The 21,890-nt window shown below is 42.5% G+C and overlaps 1 protein-coding gene across 2 annotated transcripts in view; it reads right to left on the reverse strand.

Annotated features, from left to right (window-relative positions):
* The window catches only part of TNFSF8 (TNF superfamily member 8), a 38,738-nt gene extending 20,960 nt beyond the window's left edge, over positions 1–17,778 (reverse strand). For both annotated transcript variants that reach the window (XM_007968286.3, XM_007968285.3), the window contains exons 1-2: positions 17,292–17,778; positions 5,096–5,138 (exon numbers count right to left, since the gene is read on the reverse strand). In XM_007968286.3, coding sequence (XP_007966477.1) covers positions 5,096–5,138; positions 17,292–17,486 — 238 coding nt within the window. In that variant the 5' untranslated portion in view covers positions 17,487–17,778. The remainder of the gene's footprint in view (positions 1–5,095; positions 5,139–17,291) is intronic.
* Between the last annotated feature and the right edge of the window lie 4,112 nt (positions 17,779–21,890).

A 21,890-nucleotide genomic window follows, 5' to 3' on the forward strand; every position in this document is an offset into this window, starting at 1 on the left:
TAATCAAAGCAAAATCCATCTCAGGGTTAGGACATCTGGCTTGTTTCCCTCACTTCTGATATTTTACAAAACAGGAAACCCAAGGCCCTGAGAGGGAAAGTGAATTGCTTCAAGTCCCAAGACTTGAATGTCAGCATTCCAAATTCCTGGCCGGTCCTCTGCATTTGGTACCCCAACTTTGGCTGGAGACTGAATTCAGGTGAGGGTGGAGTTGTCAGGACCCACATGAGGTCTATCCACTGTTCCAACTTCCTTAAGGCCTCCAGGAACCTCTGGGTATTGGAGGCTACATTACATTTGTAGGAAAGGCAGATCTGTTTTAACTGGTAGGCAGTGGGGAAGGAACTGTCCCAAGGCACATGACCCTTCAGCTGCAAAGCCAGAGCTGAAATTCAGCCTCTAGAACCCTCGCCATGGACCATGTTTCCCCTCAGCACTTCACCTCATTCAAACCCATGCGTGTGGCCCCCCACAAGTGGCCCTCTGTGACCCTGAGCTTGGTAACAGAGAGTACACTTCTGAGACATGAAAGCCAGAGCTGGGGGCAGCAGGTGCTGAGGAAGTGATAGAGCTGAAAGAGCCCTGGAAGGGTCCCTAGACTGGACCAGCAGGTAGGCGCACTGCAAGGATGCTCATTAGTGAGTTTTCTCAGATGGTCTACAATACAATTCCAGCTAAGTGTAAGGGCTACAAGGTGGATACTCTGGATTTGAGGTCTTGTCCCTCCTTACCAGCTCTGAAATTTCAGGTAAGGCAACAAGCCTCTCTGTGCTCCAGTTTCCTTACCTATAAAATGGGGCTAATTATGATTCCTGGGGGCTTATTGTGAGAACTGCATGAGTGAATTACTAAGTACTCAGCCAATTCTTGGCACATAGTGATACCTGTCAATGTTCATTATTCTCACTCTGCCATGGCCTTATATGGATGCAACGAGGGAGTATAAGAAAGAACACTGCCCACATAATTCTTCTAGTGCAGGTAAGAGCTATCATTTGGTGGGATGATTTATTATAAAAAGGGCCAGGGTATGTTGAGAAGGCCCAGAGGTGAGACCAAAGGACCAGAATCATTCTGCAAATTAAAGTCAGTACAATTTGAATTTCTGCAGAGTTTGTGAGGGAAGTGGAAAGCGGAGGGGAAATGGGAGAAGGACATTAAAACAGATAGGAAGGAGAGTGAGTCAGCTCAGGTGTTGGAGGGCTGAATCCCAGGGAGGAGAGCTGGGCCTTGAGAAATTCCCAGTGACTGGAATAGCTGAGGCCTTGCAAGAACAGAGGTACCTAATATTCAATTCTGCATCATCTGCTGGGCTGCACTGGGATGTGCTACACTGCCCTACCAGCTTCTCTGCATACCCCAAATCCTTCTGTAGATGTCGCTATTCATAAATGTGGGTTACTATTCAAACTTGTGAAATCAAGGCAAAAGTGGCTGTCTTCTCTGATTTGGGCAAATAAGCCACAAACCATGTGCAGACACGAGATTCAAAATTTGGTGGAAGCAGAAAAGTGAAACAAGGAGTGATGAGGAGAAAGATGAGCTTCACTCTCTTTACACCATTCTCCTTGGTTCCATGCCATTTGTGAAATGAGATGGGAACATTTTATCTACATATGAAAGAATAGAGTAGATCCTATGCCCAAAGGACATAGGTTCAACTAGGTATCAGATGAGGGTCACATTTGCTGTTCCATTTCATCCTCATGGTGGCTTCATGCAAGAGTCATTATTAATTCTGTCTTCTGGGTGAGAAAACTAAAACCCAGAAAGGAGAGGGTGTGGGGAAAGGTTCTCCTCCCAGGCGCTTTTCCTGGTTTACTGCCTGTGAGGTGGTAGTTGGCTGGGGGCTATCCTGGCCAGGAATGGGAAGCTTGTGATAGGACTTAGAAATCCTTTCATTACCAAAAAGGACTTGGTTTTCAGTGGTTCCTCTGTAGAGAAGTGTATCTTGTGTTTCTCTTTAGCGTGTGCACATAGCTCTACATCCCAGGCTCTGAGCCACTGCTGATTTTCTGCTGACGGTGGAAGATTTTTGGCTCCCTAGAAGGTGTCTGGCTTCTGCCCTTTTCTTGTCTAGTGACAAACCACATGCTGTCCCTGAAGCTTCCTCCCAAGAGTACCTGGAAGATGCTTCCCCTCTGCCTGGAATGTCTTGCAATGACTTTTTTCAAAAGGGACAATTTACTGCTTCTGTGCCTGTTTAAGCTGGATTCGTTGAGGAAGGAAGCTGTGGCTTCAGATTTCCTTGAGATTTTTGTTAGGCTTTTTTTCTTCTATTTTTATATATTGGACAAGAGAATTATAGTCTCATAAAGCATCAAAGCTGGAGAGACTCCTCCAGGGCATTTAGTACGTTGCTGTTATATTACAGATGAGGCTCAGAGAGGAGAAAAGACTTGTTGGTGTGGAGTTCTGGAGCCCAGGAATATTTTTTTCTACCTCACCCTACTACAGCGTCTGCAGATTGCTGAGTTAAAGGGATGTCAACTTGCATTAAAAGCAAGAGAAAGTCAGGTACCACCTCCAGCAGGTCACTGGCATCTCATGGTGGAAGCCCGTCATGCAGGGAGAAGAGGAAGGAGCCCTGGATTCTCACTTGCCCATTCCCTCCTTGTATAACCTAGGGCAAATCACCTGGCTTCTTTGGGCCTCAGCTCCTCATCTGCAAAATGGGAAGACTCTTCCCCACATTGCTGTGGCTTGCTCACAGGGTTGAGGTGAGAATGAACCCAAAGGAAGTGTGGGAAGGTCTTTAACAAAAGTTTCACGGTCCCAGTGGGGATTATTGAGTTGGTGCAACAGTTATCATAGTTTTTGCCATTGAACATAATGGCAAAAGTTGCAATGTCTTTTGCACCAACCTAATATTATTAGCATTTAAAAAAATCTGGTTGTGGAAACATTGAATTGTAAACTGAGGTTGGTTGTGATTACTTTGTGTTCTGATATTCCCATTCACGGTCCAGATAAGAAGAAATCTGATAAGTAATTTAGTCCATGGTTCTCAAAAGTTTGGACTTTATAGACCCAGGAAATTTGTCCCCAAAATGAAAATTCAGAGGCCAATATGGAGTGGACAGCTTTTTATTTTGCCTATTGTGATCATTCAAACAAAACAAAATAACTCTGGCAAAAAGCAAGCCAACTTAACTCCTGTCTATATCAACTTCATGTTGTAAAAGAAAGGACATTTTGACACATAAAACTGAAGGACCATCTCAGAGGAAGAGTGCCTCTTACATTAGATATAGTTGGCCCTGTGAAAAGGAGGCTACTGTGTCCTTATGTTTTGTACTCCACTTTGGACTGATGAAAACTTTATCAACTTTATTATGGGACCAGAATATTAGTTAGAGCCTCTGCGCTTGGCAACTTTGCATTGAAGTGCTCTTTAGGCGAGGAAACTGAGATCCAGAATGGCTAAGGTCCTATTACCTAATCAAAACTATCCAAGTCACTGAGACTGTGTTTGTGTTAAAAATCCTTTCTCCCTGTCAAAAACCGAAAAGTTTCCATCTTTCTTGGAAAGTCTGGGTGGAGGTGGTGGTGGAACAGTGGGAGTGGGGAGGGGCAAGTTATGTTCACTCAGAGTCTTTTGGTTTTTCCAAAGCTCCATGTGAACATGCATTACGTGTTTAACTGAAACATCTGACTCCAAAGCCTGCAGTGACTCCTCCAATTCATAAGCCAAATCCAGCCCACCACCTCATTTGATAAATGGGGTTTTATGGAAATGCAGCTGTGGCTACTTATTTGCATGTACTCAGGCGGGCTCAGCACTACAACAGCAGAGCTGACAAATTGCAACAGAGACATAGTGGCCCCCAAAGCCTAAACGTTTACTATCTGGCCCTTTGTAGAAAAAGTTTGCCTACCCCTGCATTCTACCATGCTCCTTTTAATCTTAATGTGACTGTTTGCATACACATGATTGGAATTGAGGTCACATGCTAAGTCATTCCAGCCAAAATGAGAGATTGTTGACAAGGCTGTGATTATTAGTCTGCCTTGAAAGATCCAGAATTCTTGTATTTTGGAGACTTTTGCCCCTACTTTTGAAGTCTCTGGGTGATAAACCGCAGGAAAGGCATGGCCAAGGGAAACTTGAAGGACGCTCCAAGTGTGATGCTGTGAGTGTGAGGAGCTGTGTCCACTCATCTGTGTCCTCTGGACTCAAGGACACTCTTGTGCCCTTACCCTGGTGTCTACATCAACTCACTTCCTTACTTTTTGCTCTGAGCTTTCTGGTTATCCAGCTGTGTTTGCCATCTAGGTTCTAAAGGTTATAGGACTGAGATGGGGGTTGGTGTTCTTGGGTGGAAAAGACACTGTATTAGAGATGAGGACATCTGGGTTCTAGGCTTGGTTTTGTATGACCTTGGACAAGATGCTTCACTTTCCCTCTCTGGGTCTTCCTTTTCCTTCTCTGAGCAATAAAAACATTAATCAGGTCATCTGAAAATTTCTCATCATTGATGTTAACTGAACTCGGCATATCATCCCTCTGAGGCTAGTAGAGACGACGTGTTAATTAGTGACTTCAATGACTGGAAATATAGGAGTGAGGAGGAAGTCTGTTTTCACAAGTCCTTGACTTCATTCTGCATTTTAGTTACTACTAGTTATTTAATGATTACTATGTGCTGGTTGCCATGCCAAGCAATTTACAGATGAGATCTGAATGGCTTCTCCAATACCTTGATGAGGTGAGTATTATTATTCCCATTATATAGATGAGGAGTTGAGGCTCCCAGGAGGGAAGTCAAGCCAAGATTCATTCCCCCAGTTATCTGATTTCAGGTTTCAAGCTTTTAACAAAACACTGCCTTGCAGTCCTGCCTATGTCAGAGGTAGAATTTTCATTAGTGGGAGTGTCAAGGGCTGGTAGGAGACTTGTGGGGATGAGTTCAGGAGCTACTAAGATGAATTCAGGTGCATCACCTCAGTCCTGAGCCGCCCTTGCCTCCATCCCTACACACTTTACTGTTGGGCCATGTCATAGAGTTGTTTCTGGTTGATAATCAGGTTTCACACTTTATGGCATTCATTTAGATGACTTACTACTCATTTATACTGAATTCCAAGATCTTACCTCCTCTGAGGGGGATGTTGTCAGGTGAGTTGGGAATGGAGTCCTGGAAGAGAAGAAAGAAAAAAGCAACATGAGGTGTGCCATTCAGTTGAAACAACTTTTTTTTTCTTTTTCATTTTGTTGTCCTTAGAGTACTGTGCAATTTACCATTTACCCTCTGCCTGCCTCTCAAATTTTAAAAATTAATTCACTGATGTGGTTTCCAATGGGTTTTCTATTCACTTGTTTGACACTCTGACTACTAGAAATGCAAGATGCAATACTGTCCTCATTTCACCGGCAAGAGACATGGGGTTGAGTGAGATAAAATGACTTGCCCAGGGCCACATAGTTAATTTATAGAAGATCAGGGACCAGAGCTGGGACTCTATTTTTTTTTTTTTTTTTGAGACAAAGTTTTACTCTGTCACCCATGCTGGAGTGCAGTGGTATGAACATGGGTCACTGCAGCTTCATCCTCCTGAGCTCAAGCAATCCTCTCGCCTCAGCTTCATGAGTAGCTGGGAGTACAGGTGCACACCACTACATTCAGCTAATTTATAAAAGGAGTCTTGCTCTGTTGCCAGACTGGAGTGCAGTGGCACTATCTTGGCTCACTGCAACTGCCACCTCCTAGCTTCAGGTGATTTTCCTGCCTCAGTCTCCAGAGTAGCTGGGACTACAGGCAGCCGCCACCACGCCCAGCTAAGTTTTGTATTTTTAGCAGACACAGGGTTTCACCATATTGGCGAGGCTGGTCTCAAACTCCTGAACTTGTGATCCACCCTCCTCAGCCTCCCAAAGTGCTGGGATTTCAGGTGTGAGCTATCACTAGGCTAGAGCTGGGACTCAACTCCCAATCTGGTGCTTTTCCCCTCTCCACACGTTTGGGTTTTTTTTTTCTTTTTCTTTTTCCTTTTGGTCAACATGAGAATAAGCAAGTATATTATAAACGTATATATGGTTTTTTTTTTTCCATGTTCGATTCATCTGTGAACGTATGTTGTAAACATACCTGGGAAGGTACATCTCTATCTCTCCTGTGGTTGGAAATTCTGAATTAATTGTGTGTTTATACGCTAAGCATTGTGAGGACACCATAATTAAATTGGGTCCCCACCCTTATGGATTTATTACAAATTTATATTTAAATATACAAATATTTATATACATGTAGTATACATACATACAAATGCATATTATACATTTAAACATTTACATTAGATTATGTATTATTTATTCTGCAACAAACAAATATATATGTAAATATTTACACAAATAAGAGGTTGAGAGAAACAAATTGTCTTTCGAAGGAGGGAATCTTGGGCTGGGGATTGAAGGTGATTTAAGGGAGGTTCTAGTTTAAGGGCTCTCAACAAGGAGTTAACAGAAGCAGAGAGGCACAGTTCTTTTCCCCTAATAAATTCTTTAGAGACTGACTTTCGCACCCTGATTCTCCCTCCCCTTTCTCCCCAGCCATGAAGACATCCATACAACATTCTGCCGAGAAGGAATAAAGTATCTTATTCATCTTTTGACCTGCCCAGGTTGGAATCTCCTGTATTGCATTGAATTAAAATATTAATAAAGACCTAGAGAGGTGTGAGCATGTGTATGCGAAAAAACCAACTTCCTAACCTCTACCAAAGCAAGAAATTAGCAGCTGCCCACAGCTTATTTTCTTAGAGTTCTGTATGAACACTAGGACCATCTGGAGTTCCCCTACTATTGTAACATTTCCCTGGGAGCTCTGTCCTTTGCCTTCCGCTGAAAGCTTGTTTTCTTATGCATGGATCTCTTCTCTAGTGCAAGAGTATGGTAGTGAGTCAAGGAGGTCTCCTGAAGGCAAAGCCCTGGCACAGCACCAATCTGGAGATGGGGTAAGTCAGTTTAAACATTTGGGCCCCAGCTTCTCAAGGGAAGGGAGGCAAACTTGTCCTGGAAGGCCCTTCCTACTGTAATAGTCTATGACTTTGTTGCCTTAGTTGAAAGCTTTTAACCTAACAAAGCTGTAAGTTTTTGTAGTCTTTCAGTTATGCATGCAGTTTGCAGGAAAACTTGTATCACAAAATTCCCCTTTATGTTGCTCTTGTGAGACAACACACAACATTTTAAAATTTAATAAACAACTTACTGCCAAGCATGACCATTGATTAGTGTGATGTGCAAATGCACTAAGAAAAATATACGCATTGAAATGTCTTACCACAATCATCAAATTCATCAGCTGCCCAGGGACATATACAGGGACAGTGAGAAAGGCTAGAATAGCAAACCTGGTAGAGCCATCATTGCAGAGGCTGCTAGCAGTTCGGGAAGTCCTAGAGAATCATTCATGCAGCACACCTTGGATGAGCACCTGGTCTGTGGTAGGAACTACGTTAGTCATTAAAAGACATCTTATGGATTTTATGCTTTAGTCATTAAGGCAGCCATTTAAAAAATATAAATAAATGTGTAATTAGAATTGCAGGTTGTGGCAAGAGCTACGGAGGAAAAGAATCATGGTGCTTTAAGGTAATGCTGTTGGAACTTCAACGTGCATACGAATCACTTGGGAGTCTCGTTAAAATGCAACTTCTGATTCTGCAGATTTGGGGAGAGTTTGACATTCTGTATTTCTTTCTTTCTTTTTGAGATGTCACCCAGGCTGGAGTGCAGTGGCGCAATCTCGGCTCACTGTAGCCTCCATCTCCTGGGTTCAAGCAATTCCCCTGGCTCAGCCTCTCCAGTAGCTGGGACTAAAGGGGCCTACCACCACGCCCGGCTAATTTTTGTATTTTTAGTAGAGTCAGGGTTTCGCTATGTTGAACAGACTGGTCTTGAACTCAAGTGATCTGCCCCCCTGGGCCTCCCAAACTACTGGGATTATAAGCGTGAGCCACCGCACCCGGCCAACATTCTGTATTTCTGGCAGCTTTCGAGTAATACTGATACTCATGGCCCACAGAACACACTTTGAATAGCACAGCTAGAGAAGTAATATCAGAGAGGAGGACCTAATTTATATGGGGGTCAAGGAGGGCCTCTTTTCTCTCTAACACTTGAATGCTTTCTGGTTGCCTAATTTCAGACAGGGGATGTCAAAAGCAGAGCACTTCAAACAGGAAAGAAGCCTGTTGCTTAAACCTTCACCCAGGGCCCAGGAAATCCACGACAGAAGCGTGACTATTCCTGTTTTGAAGAGCTCTTGGGACAGGGTCTTTACAGCTTCTCCTAGCTACCATGGTAGTCAAGATTAGACAATCAAAGCCAGAGGGAGATTGAGACATCTTTCAGTCCATCAGGCTAATTTTATGGAGGAGGAAACCAAGGCACTCATGAGTCAGAGGCAGATCTTGGACTGAAATTCTCTGGTGTCCTTTCCACTGACCCAGGAGAGATGCTGTTTCCAGAAACCTAGGATAGAAGAGCTCATTCCTACCTCCTCCCCTCTCCCATAAGCAGTCCTTATTTGGAGGTGGAGAAACAGGGTCTAAGGAGATGATGACTGTTGAAATTCAATGAAGACTGTTCATAAACAGGTATTATACTAAGTGTTGTTCACCAACTCCTCTTTGGCAAGATGTCCCCCAGTCCTAGAATTCTCTTCCTAATCTTGTCTGGGGATCTGGGTCCTAGCTCTGGAAATGTGAACTCTTTTGCTCGATGACTTGGCTTTGAGTAAGGTAGTACCTAGGCTGAACACAGGCACAAACAAATGGACTCTCCCAGGTTTTCATTCTCAGCTCCACTGAGTAGCTCAGGAAACTGTCTCCGTGATTATCAACCAGTTACACTTCTTAAGTGTACTTCCTCTTTTTTTGGCCCCTGTAGATGTCTGATGAGTATTCCCAACAATAATAAAGTTCTTTTCATGTATGGAGGCGGGGAATGGCCATGTTTAACCTATTTGTCTCCAGGTAAAATGAACCCCATCCCAATCATCTTCCCTGCCTAGGAGTGTTTTCCTCTCCTTTAATCAGTGATTAGATTGCTAATAATCCGTCTTTCCACTGGGTTATTGTGGACATCATAAGATATTATAAAGTATTAGCAAGTACTTGAAAAGCATAGCTATTTTGAGCACTGCCTTGATGTTAACGATGTGCTTAATTTGCCTCAATACCTTGAAAGACTTGTTTCTTTTCAGAGAGGAATGATCAGCAGATGCAATCAGCTCCCACATTTGCTGTGGACACAAAATGCCCTCTTGGACCAAAAATGATTAAAGGCAACTCTGTTTGGAAAATGTCAGGGGGAAGTCCACATTCCTTTCCTTGCTGCCCTCACATAGTCTTGTAAGGTGGGATCTGGCTCATGGCCCACAGAGACTTTTGCCAAGAATACCTCTTATTTTCAAGCTAATTCATTGAGCACTTAATGAGGGTTACTCTATATGCATTATTTCATTTGGCCTTTAACTTGACCCCAAGAGTTAGGGATTCATCAAGACTTAGAGAAGTGATTTCATAATTTGATAATGTTTACAGAAGGTCCCACAGGTGGTGAATAGCACAGAAAGGATTCAAACTTAGGTGAGTCTGACTTTGAAGGCACTGCTCTTCAATGTCCTGCTACATTGCCTCTCTAGATGAGGGCAGGATAAAGCTGAGCAGCAAAATCTCCTAAAGTGGAAAAGTGAATAGAAGTCATGGAAAATCCTCAGGGGAAGACTATTTTTACTGGGATCACATGGTCTGCCAAAGTGAGAATTGGACCACAGTTGCTTAAAGCAGTGCTTCTCCCACTTTAAAAGACTGACCAGCATCTGGTGATTTTGGTAAAAGCAGATTCTGACTCAGTAGGGAGGGCCCCTTAGGTTTTGCATTTTTGATGAGCTTCCAGGTGATGCCAATGTTGCCAGGCCATGGACCACACCTTGAGTAACAAGGTCTTAAATACACTACTCAGTAGGCAATCAGAACACCTGAGGTCTTGAGCGATGGCTGTAGGAGGCTGAGTGTAGATTTGGGCTCAGATATGGGCTTAGGAAATCTTCCTAGTTTGAAGATGGCAGTGGTATCCTGTCCTCTCAGTCTCTTCTATTAAATCTTTTTGTCACCTAGTTCCATTTCTTCTCCTCTGTGCAATCTGGACTGACTTCTGGCCCTACCACTCCTCTCCTCACACCTGGGCTTTCCTTCCTATGGGCTGTGCCACTGCTTTCTTTTTTTGTCTCACCTGGAATATCCTGCTCCTCCTCCTCCTCCTGCCACCATCTTTCCAATGGTGAGCTCTTCTCTACAGAAGAATAACAATGACAGCTAATAAATTTGGAAGGAGTGACAGACTTAGGCATTCCCTTTTTTTAACCCTCAGTGCATTAGCTGATTCAGACAAGGATCATTAAGAAATGGCAAAACCACCAAATGAAGGGTATTTATGTCTTCAGAGTATTATCCCATACATAGATTTCCTTCCCTCCTTCCTTCCTTCCTTCCTTCCTTCCTTCCTTCCTTCCTTCCTTCCTTCCTTCCTTCCTCTCTCTTTCTTTCTATTTCTTTTTTTAGATGAAATCTCACTCTGTCACTCAGGCTGGGATGCAGTGGTGCCATCTCTGTTCACTGCAACCTTGGTCTCCCGGGTTCAAGCGATTATCCTGCCTCAGCCTCTCCAGTAGCTGGGAATACAGGTGTGTGCCACCACATCCTGCTAATTTTAGTATTTTTTTGTAGAGACAGGATTTTGCCATGTTGGCCAGGCTGGTCTTAAACTCCTGGCCTCAAGTGATCCACTCACCTTTGCCTTCCAAAGTGTTGGGGTTACAGGAATGAGCCACTGCTCCTGGCCAGGTTACTTATTAATGAGAAAGAAAAATGTTTTACAAAGGCGATAGTTGGTGGTCACCACCTTAATCAAGTGACCAAACCTATAGTCATCAAAAATGGGACAACCTGACATATGCCTCTAGCTGTGCTACAATAAGAAGTGTATAGAATTACCTATATACTATTCTTACCAAAAATGTTTCATCTGAGTATAACCATAAGTCAATACCGATACAAATCCAGGCTATGAATGGATTTCTACAACAGAACTGGTCTGGACCCTTAAAAAAAGGTCAATGTTATTTAAGACAAACACCAAAGGGCAAAGGAGATTTTAGCTCAGTGCTTCTCAAACTTTAATGTGCATACAGATCACCTGAGGAGCTTGTTAAAATGCAGATTCTGATTCAGAAGATCTGGGGTGAGCCCTGAGATTTTGAATTTCTAACAAGACCCAGGACCACACTTTAAAGAGCAAAGTTCTAGATTAAAACAGATATTATCATAACACAGTATGTGACCCTAGATTTGTTCAAACAAATGAAAACACAACAGCCATACATATAAGACATTTTTGAACAAGTAAAGAAATTAAAATATGGACCATATATTGTTATTATTTGATGATATTATTGAATTAATATCAACTCTCTTGGCTATGATAGTGGCATTGCAGTTAGTTAAGAGATGAGTACTGAAGTTCATGTGAGTGAAAGGTCATGCTGCCTACAGCTTACTTTCATATCCTTAGCTAGAGAGAGCAAAAATACAGCAAGATACTGACACACCAATCTAGGTGCAAGGTTATATGAACATTTGCCATTCCACTTTTCTGTAGGTTTGAACATTTTCAGAATAAGACTTTGGGAATAAGCCATGACTGTTGTAATTCTTGGAAGCTTGGCTTTTGTTCTAGCTCTTCTGCAAACCCCTCCTTCATCCCAAGCAGAAATGACTTCTCCTTTGCTCTGTGGCATTCTGTGCCATTTTGCCCAGAATCCAAGAACTTGGTGTTTGGGCTTCATCTGCTCAATTTAACAGAGTTTCCAGAAGACAGGGTCTTGCCCAGTCCACTTGGGACTCTCCACATAACCTCACACAGGGCTCACACCTGGGAAGATATACAGTGGATTTTTCTGGATTGCTAAATGGAATGAATATCAGGTGGAGGGAGTACCTTGGGTAGAGGGAAGTGTCATGGGGCATTCCAAATAACTTCTTCTTGTTCCGAACTCCTATTAGCCTCAACAGGGAAGGCACCATGTTCAAGAAGCTAAAGAAGAGGTGTAGAGTCAGCAAACAAGACATGGGGGTTTCACTGGGGGCTTACATAGAGGGGAGGAGTCCAGTGGCAGCGAGCTGAACAGGAAGACTGCTTTATGGACAGAAATGATCTCATGGCAGCAGGGTGGACGACATATTCACCTTATATACAGTCCAGTGGTGGTGGGCTGGGCAGGAAAACCACAACCACTTTTCATATAGCATGCAGTTTCTACAGCATGCTCACTTAACAGCCTCCCCTTAATGGCCTCAATCTCAATCTCTTGTATGGCCCAAGTTCCACGGCCAATCTCTCATACTCAGGCCTCAATCTCTTGTACGACCCAAGTTCCACGGGATGGGCTGGGGACTCAGATGTTCCTCATAGACAAGGAATGAGTCTCCAGGTTGACCACTCCTGGATTCTCTCGCTTGGAACACCCATTCAGACGTGTCTGCCATACATGGTTATTCTAAGGGTATGCTTCAGTTATTGCTATATCAGGTGTGTTTACCCTACACTTCTATTTTGTATCTGAGCTTAAAAATAAAAGCAAAATACCACACAACCACCAATAATCACTACCCTTAAACAGGTGCTCAGCTCCGCTGTTGGTGTGTGGAAATAATTTAAAAAGAGTATTATTATTATTATTTTTAAAGAATTTTCTTTGCTTATAAAGGGAAAAGAGGCAGCTGCTTTCTTGAAAGCCTACCAGTCATGAACCCTTTACGCTAACCTTTCGGAATGTAACCCTTTACATTCTCCCCTGGGGCTAGAGAAGCCCAGTCTCCTGGTTAACAAAACAAAGATGTCTCTAAGGTTAAGGGCCTCAGAGCCTTTTTGAAATGTGAACACCTACCTCTGGTGTTAACCTAGGAGTCTATCTCCTTATGTATTCTCCTGTCCTTTGAGAGATAAGAGAAGTTTTATTTTTTGTTCTTTTGCTTTGCTAGATGAATTGTGTGAAATTTCATCCTGACTTTGTAGTCTGTTGCAGGCTGCCTATTTGCATGTACTCTTGTGCTTACTCAACAGTAAATCATTTTTTTCTTTCCATATTGATGTAAAGAGGAGTCTGTTGGTAGGACTTTTACTTCCTCAGGGGTATACTAGTACAATCTCTTTGGAGACAGACTGACATTTATTGAAATTAAAATGCACATTGCTCCTGGCTAACACGGTGAAACCCCATCTCTACTAAAAATACAAAAAAATTAGCTGGGCATGGTGGTGGGCACCTGTAGTCCCAGCTAGTCGGGAGGCTGAGGCAGGAGAATGGCGTGAACCCGGGAGGTGGAGCTTGCAGTGAGCAGAGATCATGCCACTGCACTCCAGCCTGGGTGACAGAGCGAGACACCATCTCAAAAAAAAAAGAAAGAAAGAAAACGCGCATTCCATTTCTATCACTAAAAATTTATTCCCCAGATATACTTGCAGACATGCACAGAGGGCAGAAATTCTAGAGAAAACATTGATGTCTCTCACCAGGCACTGATAAGTTATGAAACATTTACACTTCATACTATGCGACTCTTCAAAAGAATGAAATGAACTTCTATGTACTGAGATGGAAGGATCTCTAAGATATACAGTGTGTTGTCAAGTGAATAAAGCAAGATGCAAAATTATGGGTTTATTATAATGATGTGTGTACTGTGTATTTGTAGATGCACAGATTTTTGGAAGGACACAAGAATCTGTCAATGGTGGTTATCTAGGCGAAGAGGGATTAGTGGGTGGGTGGGGAAAGTGTGAAGATTTTTACTTCCTTTTCTCTTATTTGCTAGTTACTTTTCTTAAACCATGTGAGTATAGTATTTTATAATGTATTATAAAATATATCAATATATTATATTATAAAATATTAAATAGCATATAATAAATATTATTTTATAATATATTTATAATATAAATGTTTATTTTATAATATATTTATAACATAAAATGTTTATTTTATATCATATTTATCATATAAAATGTTTATAATATCATATTTATCATATATTATATGATATATATGATTATATAAATCATATAATATATATATTTATCATATAAAATGTTTATTTTATATTTTATATCATATTATATATTATAATATATATTTTATATTTTATATAATATTATATGATGATATATAAAATGTTTATTTTATAATATATTTATAATATAGTGTTTATTTTATAATATAAAATAGTATTTATTTTATAATATAAAGTAATATTATTATATAATATAAAATAATATTTATTTTATAAATATGCTGGCTTAAATGTAAATAAAACAAAATACAACCACCACTGCGACTTTAAAAATATCACTGGAAAGTAAGTTCCATAGTAACTCAAAGACAGGGATTTCGTTGGTTTTTTTTCAAGGCTTTGGAACAATGTCCTGCACACAGTAGATATTTAATAAATACATGAGATAGAAACCTAAGTTCCTCCTTTGTCTTTCCCAAGGAGTTTAAGCTTGGAGTTATCTGATCTTCAAGTCAAACCTCAAGGCAAGCTTTGTCGATTTCCCTACACTCTCTATATCTTCTCTCCTCTGTCTCTTTGCTCATGCTGTTCCATTGGCTAGAAGTGACTCTCCTCTGCTTTCCCTTCCCTGCCTGTTTGAAATAGTTCACATTTCTCAAGCCAACTTGAAACTCTAGTCCCCAGGAAAGTTTTTCTTAAACCTGTCTGGAAAAATACACTCTCTCCTTAACTTGTGCTCTCATGGTATCCCTTTCATCACTTATTATATTTGATGACTTAGTTGTTTTAAATTTTGTCCATACATGTGACTTGGGATAAGAATTGTGTGACTTCTTATGCCAGTAAAACCATTCTATGGTTCTCCACCCCTGTTCCCATCACATACAGAGTGCTAACTGACCATTAACTCACTACATTTTTAATAATGGGGATGTGAATCTAAGCTCCCTGGCTTTCTTCTATTGATTTATTTCCTAGAGTTTCTTTTACAGTCTCTTCACTTGTCTAAGTTATTCCTGTTTTCAAGTCAGTCTACATTCCATCTTCCTATAGGAAACCCTTCCTGATAACTCAAGTTAATGGGAATGATGCTTTTTTTTTTTTTCTTGTTAGGTCTTACAACAGTTAATGTCTGAGGAATTTATTGAAAATGATATGTGCAATGCATTTGACACTTAATATATCACAGCTGCTATTAACATGGCAGGCCTCAGTTTTAAGGAAGCAACTGATATTTCCTGGGCTAAGAAATCACAGCACACCAAACTGTACAATCAGATTTTGCAGTGAATCTTTTCATATCCAAACACGAGGGGTAAGTCAAGGAAATGGATGCACGAGAAGATAAAGCTCCCAACAGAAGAGTGGGTGCAATGTTTCTTAGTGTTTCTGTGGCTGTCTGTGTCGGCAAAGGGGATGCTGCTGGCATCAAACAATCAAGCAGTATTGGCTCTACCACTTTCTCACGGTGACGTAGTTCAAGCCCTGTTCCCTCTCTGCTCCTCATTTTCCACATTTACAAAAACGAGGCAGAAAGATCTGCTCTGGTTCTTTTATAGAAGAAATCAATTCAACTAAAAGTTGGATAGGAATGAGCCCTGAAGCTCTCTCTAGCTTTATATATCACCATCACCAACCATTTTTCCACCATCTCTCTCTCAGCAGTTTTAGTTGGATCCTTTAACTAAAGAACTTCTTAAAGGACACTTCAATTTCTTTTCTTTGGTCATTGCTATAAAATGACACACCCTTGGTTTACTCCAAATTCAAATTACAGAAATTGCAGAGCCCCTACAGAAGAAAACATGCCCTAAAGTGTTTTCAAGATTATTATACTTAGTAGATGTAGATAAACCCATTAAATTATGAGTTTTAAGAATTCAACTATCTAAATCAAATATTTGTGACTCCTTCTTTTCACTTCTGTAGAGACATGAACTTCAACACTTCCATTTAATTTCAAAGCTTGATGACCCTTGAGAAATAGATATCAAAGCCTTTTAAAGCCTAGTTCTTTCCAGCAATTGATAAGCTGTAGAGTATTTGGCCTAAGAAAACTGAAGAAAAACCAGAACAAATTCTGCAGGATTATAGTACCATGAAAAGCAGGAGCTATGAAGTAAGAAACAGAAATATTCTCACTTTGGCAGGTCATGTGGGTGGGCGCAGTTCTTAAATTACCCAAATTAACAGCTTTACTTCATCAAAAAAAATTCACGAGCAATATATGCTATTACTAGAGCATTTTCTACATAATACATACTGGTGGATTCTCTGTAAACACCAATTTCCTAAAATATGAAGAAGCTTCCTCTTTCTCCTCCTCTTCTGTTTTCAGAAACAAATCTTACCATTTACTTCAAAGTAAATCTCCCAAGACAGTCTGACCCTGTACAGTGTGCACCCAACAATTGCTTAGTATTGTGAGGAACCTCAGAGAGAACAGGTGCTAAAAACCTTTCAACTTTCTGCTTTTATGTGCTGTTTTTTTGTGACGCCCTAACTTCTTCAAAGTTGTGGCTTAAGAAGAAGCTTTCGATTTGTCTTGCTGGCTGTAACACCAAAATGTCCAAAGCTCTAAGAAGCCGTGGTCTTCTCTTTTGCCTCCTTTCCTTCTAGACCCTGGCCTCTGAAACTTAGCTACCTGTATAAAACAAAAGCAAAACCAAAAACTCTTGGCAATGGGTGAGGCCTCAGAAACCTCCAGGACACTCGGACTTAGGATACGGAACTTCAGAATCCAGTCTGAAGTCCTTGAAGACACGATAGCAACTTGTGCAAATGTGTTACCAGGTTTCTTTATTGCTTCCTTCCTTGATATGGGTCTCTGGCTCATTAAGATTTAAATCTTAACTTTGAAAGGCCAATAGCTTCCCTCCTCAGTTTTGCTCAGACAGGTCTGCAAAGTTTTAGGATGATGATGGTCTAACAATATTTCTCGCAAAAAGCCAAATTATTTTAGAGAGTTAAGTTCCTCTTTCGTTTCTCCCTTTCTCATACACACACACATACTGTATAACATATATATAATGTAACATAAATATATTGTGCTATACAGTATATACTATAGTATACATATATATAGAGAGAGTTTATTTATTTAATTTTTTTTTTTTTTTTTTTGCTCTTAACCAACAAACGAATATCGTTTGTTCCCAGGGCTCTTTCTCTAGGGAAAACAACAAGAAAAGGAAAGGGAGGAAGAGGAGTCCACTTACCGTCCTCTGAACTACCAACACCATAATGGTGGCCACCGTGAAGACGAGGCACAGAGCCAGCGTGGCTGTGGTGAAATAGAAATAGCTGCGGCTGGTGGTCCCCAGGTGGCTGGCCACGGAGCCCGCCGGCACATGCGTGGCTGTGTCTCCAGGAGGGGCCATTCCGTTGAGTGCTTGCTGCAGCCCTGGGTCCATTCTTTATATAGTCTTCCCCACATCACACCTTATCTCTCTTCATCTGATTCGGTTCTGGGCCCATCTCTGTTCCAAGAAGGATTCTCCCCCTGAATCCTGAATCATGTGACTTGGAAAAAACCCTTCACCTGCTGCCTGGCGGAGAAACTCTTCTCTGGGGGCGTGAGGCGAGAGGCGGCAGCAAGGGTGGGGGAGAGGTTCATTTTTCATTGCCAGGGATTAAGTTGTGTGCAGAGAAACTAGCTACAGAGAAGGTGGCTGATGTCAGAGGGCGCGTAGGAAAATGACAGTTCCCCTACTCTCTGTGTGTGTGTGTGTGTGTGTGTGCGCGCGCGCGCGCACACACACACACACACAAAGCAACTTCTCTTTAGTTTAGACTCGGCCACAAAACGCCTTCCTGTTCAAGAATCTGCACCTTCTTTCAGCGAGGTGCACCTTCTTTCAGCAAGGCCTGCGGCTCAGCAGCTCTCCCCAGATAATGAGTCCTTGCTGGGTCTCAGGGAGGCCGGATCCCTCGGACTGCAGTGGAATAACTCCAAAGGGTTCAGTTTGATCATATTGGCTCCTGCTGAAAAAGGGACCTGCTGCAGGTTCCCTGGGGGAAAAGGGGCGCACAAATGGAGACATTTCTCCAAAGGGGGACTGGCTCATGGCAGTAGGAAATTTGGGGTTCAAAGACACTGTCAGAGAGCAGGAATCTGGAAACATCGATCTTTTGAACAAACACTCCTGCAGAATGTTTTGGGATCTGTTAAACCGGCAGATGAACCTGGGCCTGCGATAAAACTCATGAAGAGGGGAAGGAATTGGCAGTGAGGTGGTGTGGTGTGGAAATGTGGGGGCTGTGTGTGTTCTGCGTGGTGTACTATGTGGTGTGTGTGTATTTGTGGTATGGGGTATGTGTATGTGTTGTGTGTTCTGTATGGTATATGTATGCAGTGTGTGTGTGGTGTACGTTTGTGATCTGCGATGCATGCCATGTGTGGTGTGTATGTATGTGTTGTGTGTGGTGTGTTGTGTGTTGTGTGTGTATGTGTTGTGTGTGTATATGATTACTATAATTGAACCTCTACCATCTCAGGCACAGCATTAGGAGTTACATATGGCTTCACTCCACTTCTACCTCCACCCTCTGAGGCAGGCAATATTTATTTTTTACAGATGGGAAAACTGAGGCTCAGGGAGGATGAAAACTATCTCAACCCAAGTCTCAAGTGTTGATCACTGAAAGAACTTGGGTGCATTTTGCAGCCTGCCTGGCTGAAAGCTCGTGCTAAGTCATTCTATCTTCACTGTAACTGAAAGCTAAAAACCTGAAGTGTGGTCTCAGCCCTTTCCCTTCTTAGCCTTGGGCCATCATCCAAGTCTTTATAGCTTTCTCTGTTCCCTATCTGCATTACAGTCATCAGGAAGACCAAGCGAGATGATGTCAGAGTACTCCATGAATAAAAATAGATTTGGGGATGGTGTTGGACAATTCCTGTTAAACATCCCAAGTGGTCTACTGGGCCAGGTCTGGAATTTAGATACAACAGAGAGATTATCTGGGGGACAGAGTTAGGTCACATCTGTGGTAACTAATGATCTCCATTTCAAAACCCCATTTAAAATGTTAATCACCGCATAGCTGCTGCCCCCAGATGGGGGTCTTTGATAGCTCCATTTGGTATCACTCTGGAAGAAGCTCATTCTGCGTAGCACCTCCTTTCCTTTCTGCTCACTTTTTGCCTGCAGGGCATCACTTTGAGCCAGCAGAGATCCCAGATGCCCCTAAGGAAATGTCCTGTGTCTAAAGCCAAGCTTGGATTATTACCACTGCTGTTCTTGCATAGAACCAAAACTTCTGAGCATCTCCCAAATTAGGTCAGGCTTTAGGAGTTGGTCTGGACATTTCTTCCCAGTGAGTCTGTAAACGCATAGATCCTGGAGACGAAAGATACATCAAGAGATAAATTGTTTTCTTGGGCTAAATAGAGTGGGGGAGATATACCCTTTTTACAGTCAAGGAAACCGAGACCCCCGTGATCCCAAGTTGAGTTTGGTTTTGAAAACAGTGTGTTCACATTCATTTGGTCTTGTAATTAAGGTGGGAAAGAGGCAAGCCAGTGTTTTCTGGGGCATGTGCCTGGCTGATTTCAGGAGAAGGCTGTGTCCTCTGGTGGGCACGGACAGTGAGTGGGTAGCAAGGGCTGTGTGGTCTGCCCAGAGCTGCTGAGAACCAGTTGCTCCCTTGGCCCTCTTGTTCAGCCTCTTTGATCAAAGTGGAAAACTTCTGATTGTTGAATGGAAGCTGTGGGTGTTGAAAAATAAAAAGGCTTTGCTTGAAGTTCAGGTCTTCCTGAAGGCCTGTGGGGCTGAGAAGGGCAGTGGAAAAAAATGTTTGTCTTACAGTTACCCGTTTTGCATACAGTACAATGTCCTGGGAGGGAAGGCTGACAAGGGGGAAAAATCACCCTTTGTTTTTATTCAACTTTCTGAGCAGTTGAGATTTTCAGATCAGTTCCTAGTACAGTAGTTTGTGGGCTCAATTCATTTCTTTTGCTGTGGCACTCCTTTACTCACAAACCTTCAATGGCTCCCTATTTCCCACCCCCATTGCTCTAAGCCCCTCTCTGCTTTCTAGCTGTTCTATAACCTAGCCTGGCCAACATAAAAATCCATGACCTGTGCTAACTGGCTTCTTTCTGTCTTCTAGTCAAGCCATACGATGTGCAGATGGAAGGAGCCTTTGTAGAATTTCTTGTTGAGTAAGTTTTAAACCCTTTCGGAAGCAAAGCTGTACAAGGAGTACAAAAACATAAGAAAACAGGGTTGCTTTGGCTGAAGCACAGGTGGGACAGAGAGAAGGGCTAAGTTTCACCTGCTCATTCGCCCTTTTCTGGCATGGGGTCTCTCCAAGGTGAACAAAATTTAGAAACTTCAGAAAATTTGGCTTGAATCCCTCAGTCCACAAAAGGAGGAAACTGGGACACAGAAATGGGAACAACTAAAGGAAGTAGACACCAGCAGGGAGAGAGACAGATGTAAGAGTCCCCTCTGCTCATTCTCTCTCTCCTTTTTCTTCTTTTTTCTTTTGACTGAGTCTCGCCCTGTCGCCCAGGCTGCAGTGCAGTGGCGCAATCTCGACTCACTGTAACCTCCGCCTCCTAGGTTCAAGTGATTTTCCTGCCTCAGCCTCCCAAAGTGAAGGCAGTGAGAAGCTGGGATTACAGGCACACACATCCACACCTGGCTAATTTTTTTTTTTTTTTGTATCTTTAGTAGAGATGGGGTTTCACTATGTTGGCCAGGCTGGTCTTGAACTCCTGACCTCATGATCCCCCTGTCTCAGCCTCCCAAAGTGCTGGGATTACAGACATGAGCCACCATGCCCGGCCCCCTCTGCTCATTCTCGTGCCAGCTCTGCTAATATTCCAGGTGCATCCGGGCTTCCTCTCGCGTTTTGCTTGGCTTTCCACTGCTCCCGTTCTTCCTCTCCCTTCTAGCCTTTGCCAACCTGCCTCACTGTCTCCAGGAATGCTTGCCCAGATCTCTCAAGTCCACCAACACGCTCTCTCTGGAACACCTCTATTTTCATGCCACATAACCTAATTGTCTAATTTTCTACTTCTTTCGATGTGGAACCCAAGTGTGTAAACACATGTAAATGTTGCCTGGCTCATGAGATGGGAGTCCCTGAGGGCCGTCTGCACTTTCCTAGTCTTCTAAGTCTTTGCATCTCACCTTGCATTTCTTGCTGCTGGGCATATATGTAGGGTTGACCTTCACTCTATGCTTTGTGTTTATGGAAAGAGAAAGTTCTAGAAGGATGGCTTATGTAAAGAAATTGTGTGGTGGCGTTCTTGCCTCTCTCTTCTCAACTGTAGTCCATGTCTCTATCCTTCTCCAGAGAATGGCATCATGAGAGTGATCACCCCAGCCTCATTTCAGCCTGGAATTTGCTTCTGAGGTGTGGCTGCAGTGCCTAAGACTCAGTGGGAAAATAGAACTAACCTCTCATCCCTTCAAGAAGGAACCCCGTTTTGAAAAATAAAGAGAAGCCAGCAGTAGCCATTCCTCCAACATTGCTTTCCTGTATATGGGACTGGGAGATCTCTGTCGTAGAGACTAGAGGCCCTCAGGTGTAAGCCCACACCAGCAGCGGCAGCAATAGCACCTGGGAACTTGGTGGCACTTTAAGACCCTCTAGACCTACTCTAATGCAGAAACTCAGGCTGGAGTCTGGTAGTCTGTTTTAACAAAGCACCCCAGGGCATGCAGATGCCTGAGACCATTTGAAAAACACTGATTTAGGGAAACAATCTCCAAGAGATCATCTGGTCCAAAATTTAGCCTTTGGGCAGGTAAACTACCACCTCCACTGTGTAGGTAGGGAAACTGAGGCATAATAAAGTTATTGTC

Source organism: Chlorocebus sabaeus, chromosome 12 (genome assembly GCF_047675955.1).
Source record: "Chlorocebus sabaeus isolate Y175 chromosome 12, mChlSab1.0.hap1, whole genome shotgun sequence".
Lineage (NCBI taxonomy): Eukaryota > Metazoa > Chordata > Mammalia > Primates > Cercopithecidae > Chlorocebus > Chlorocebus sabaeus.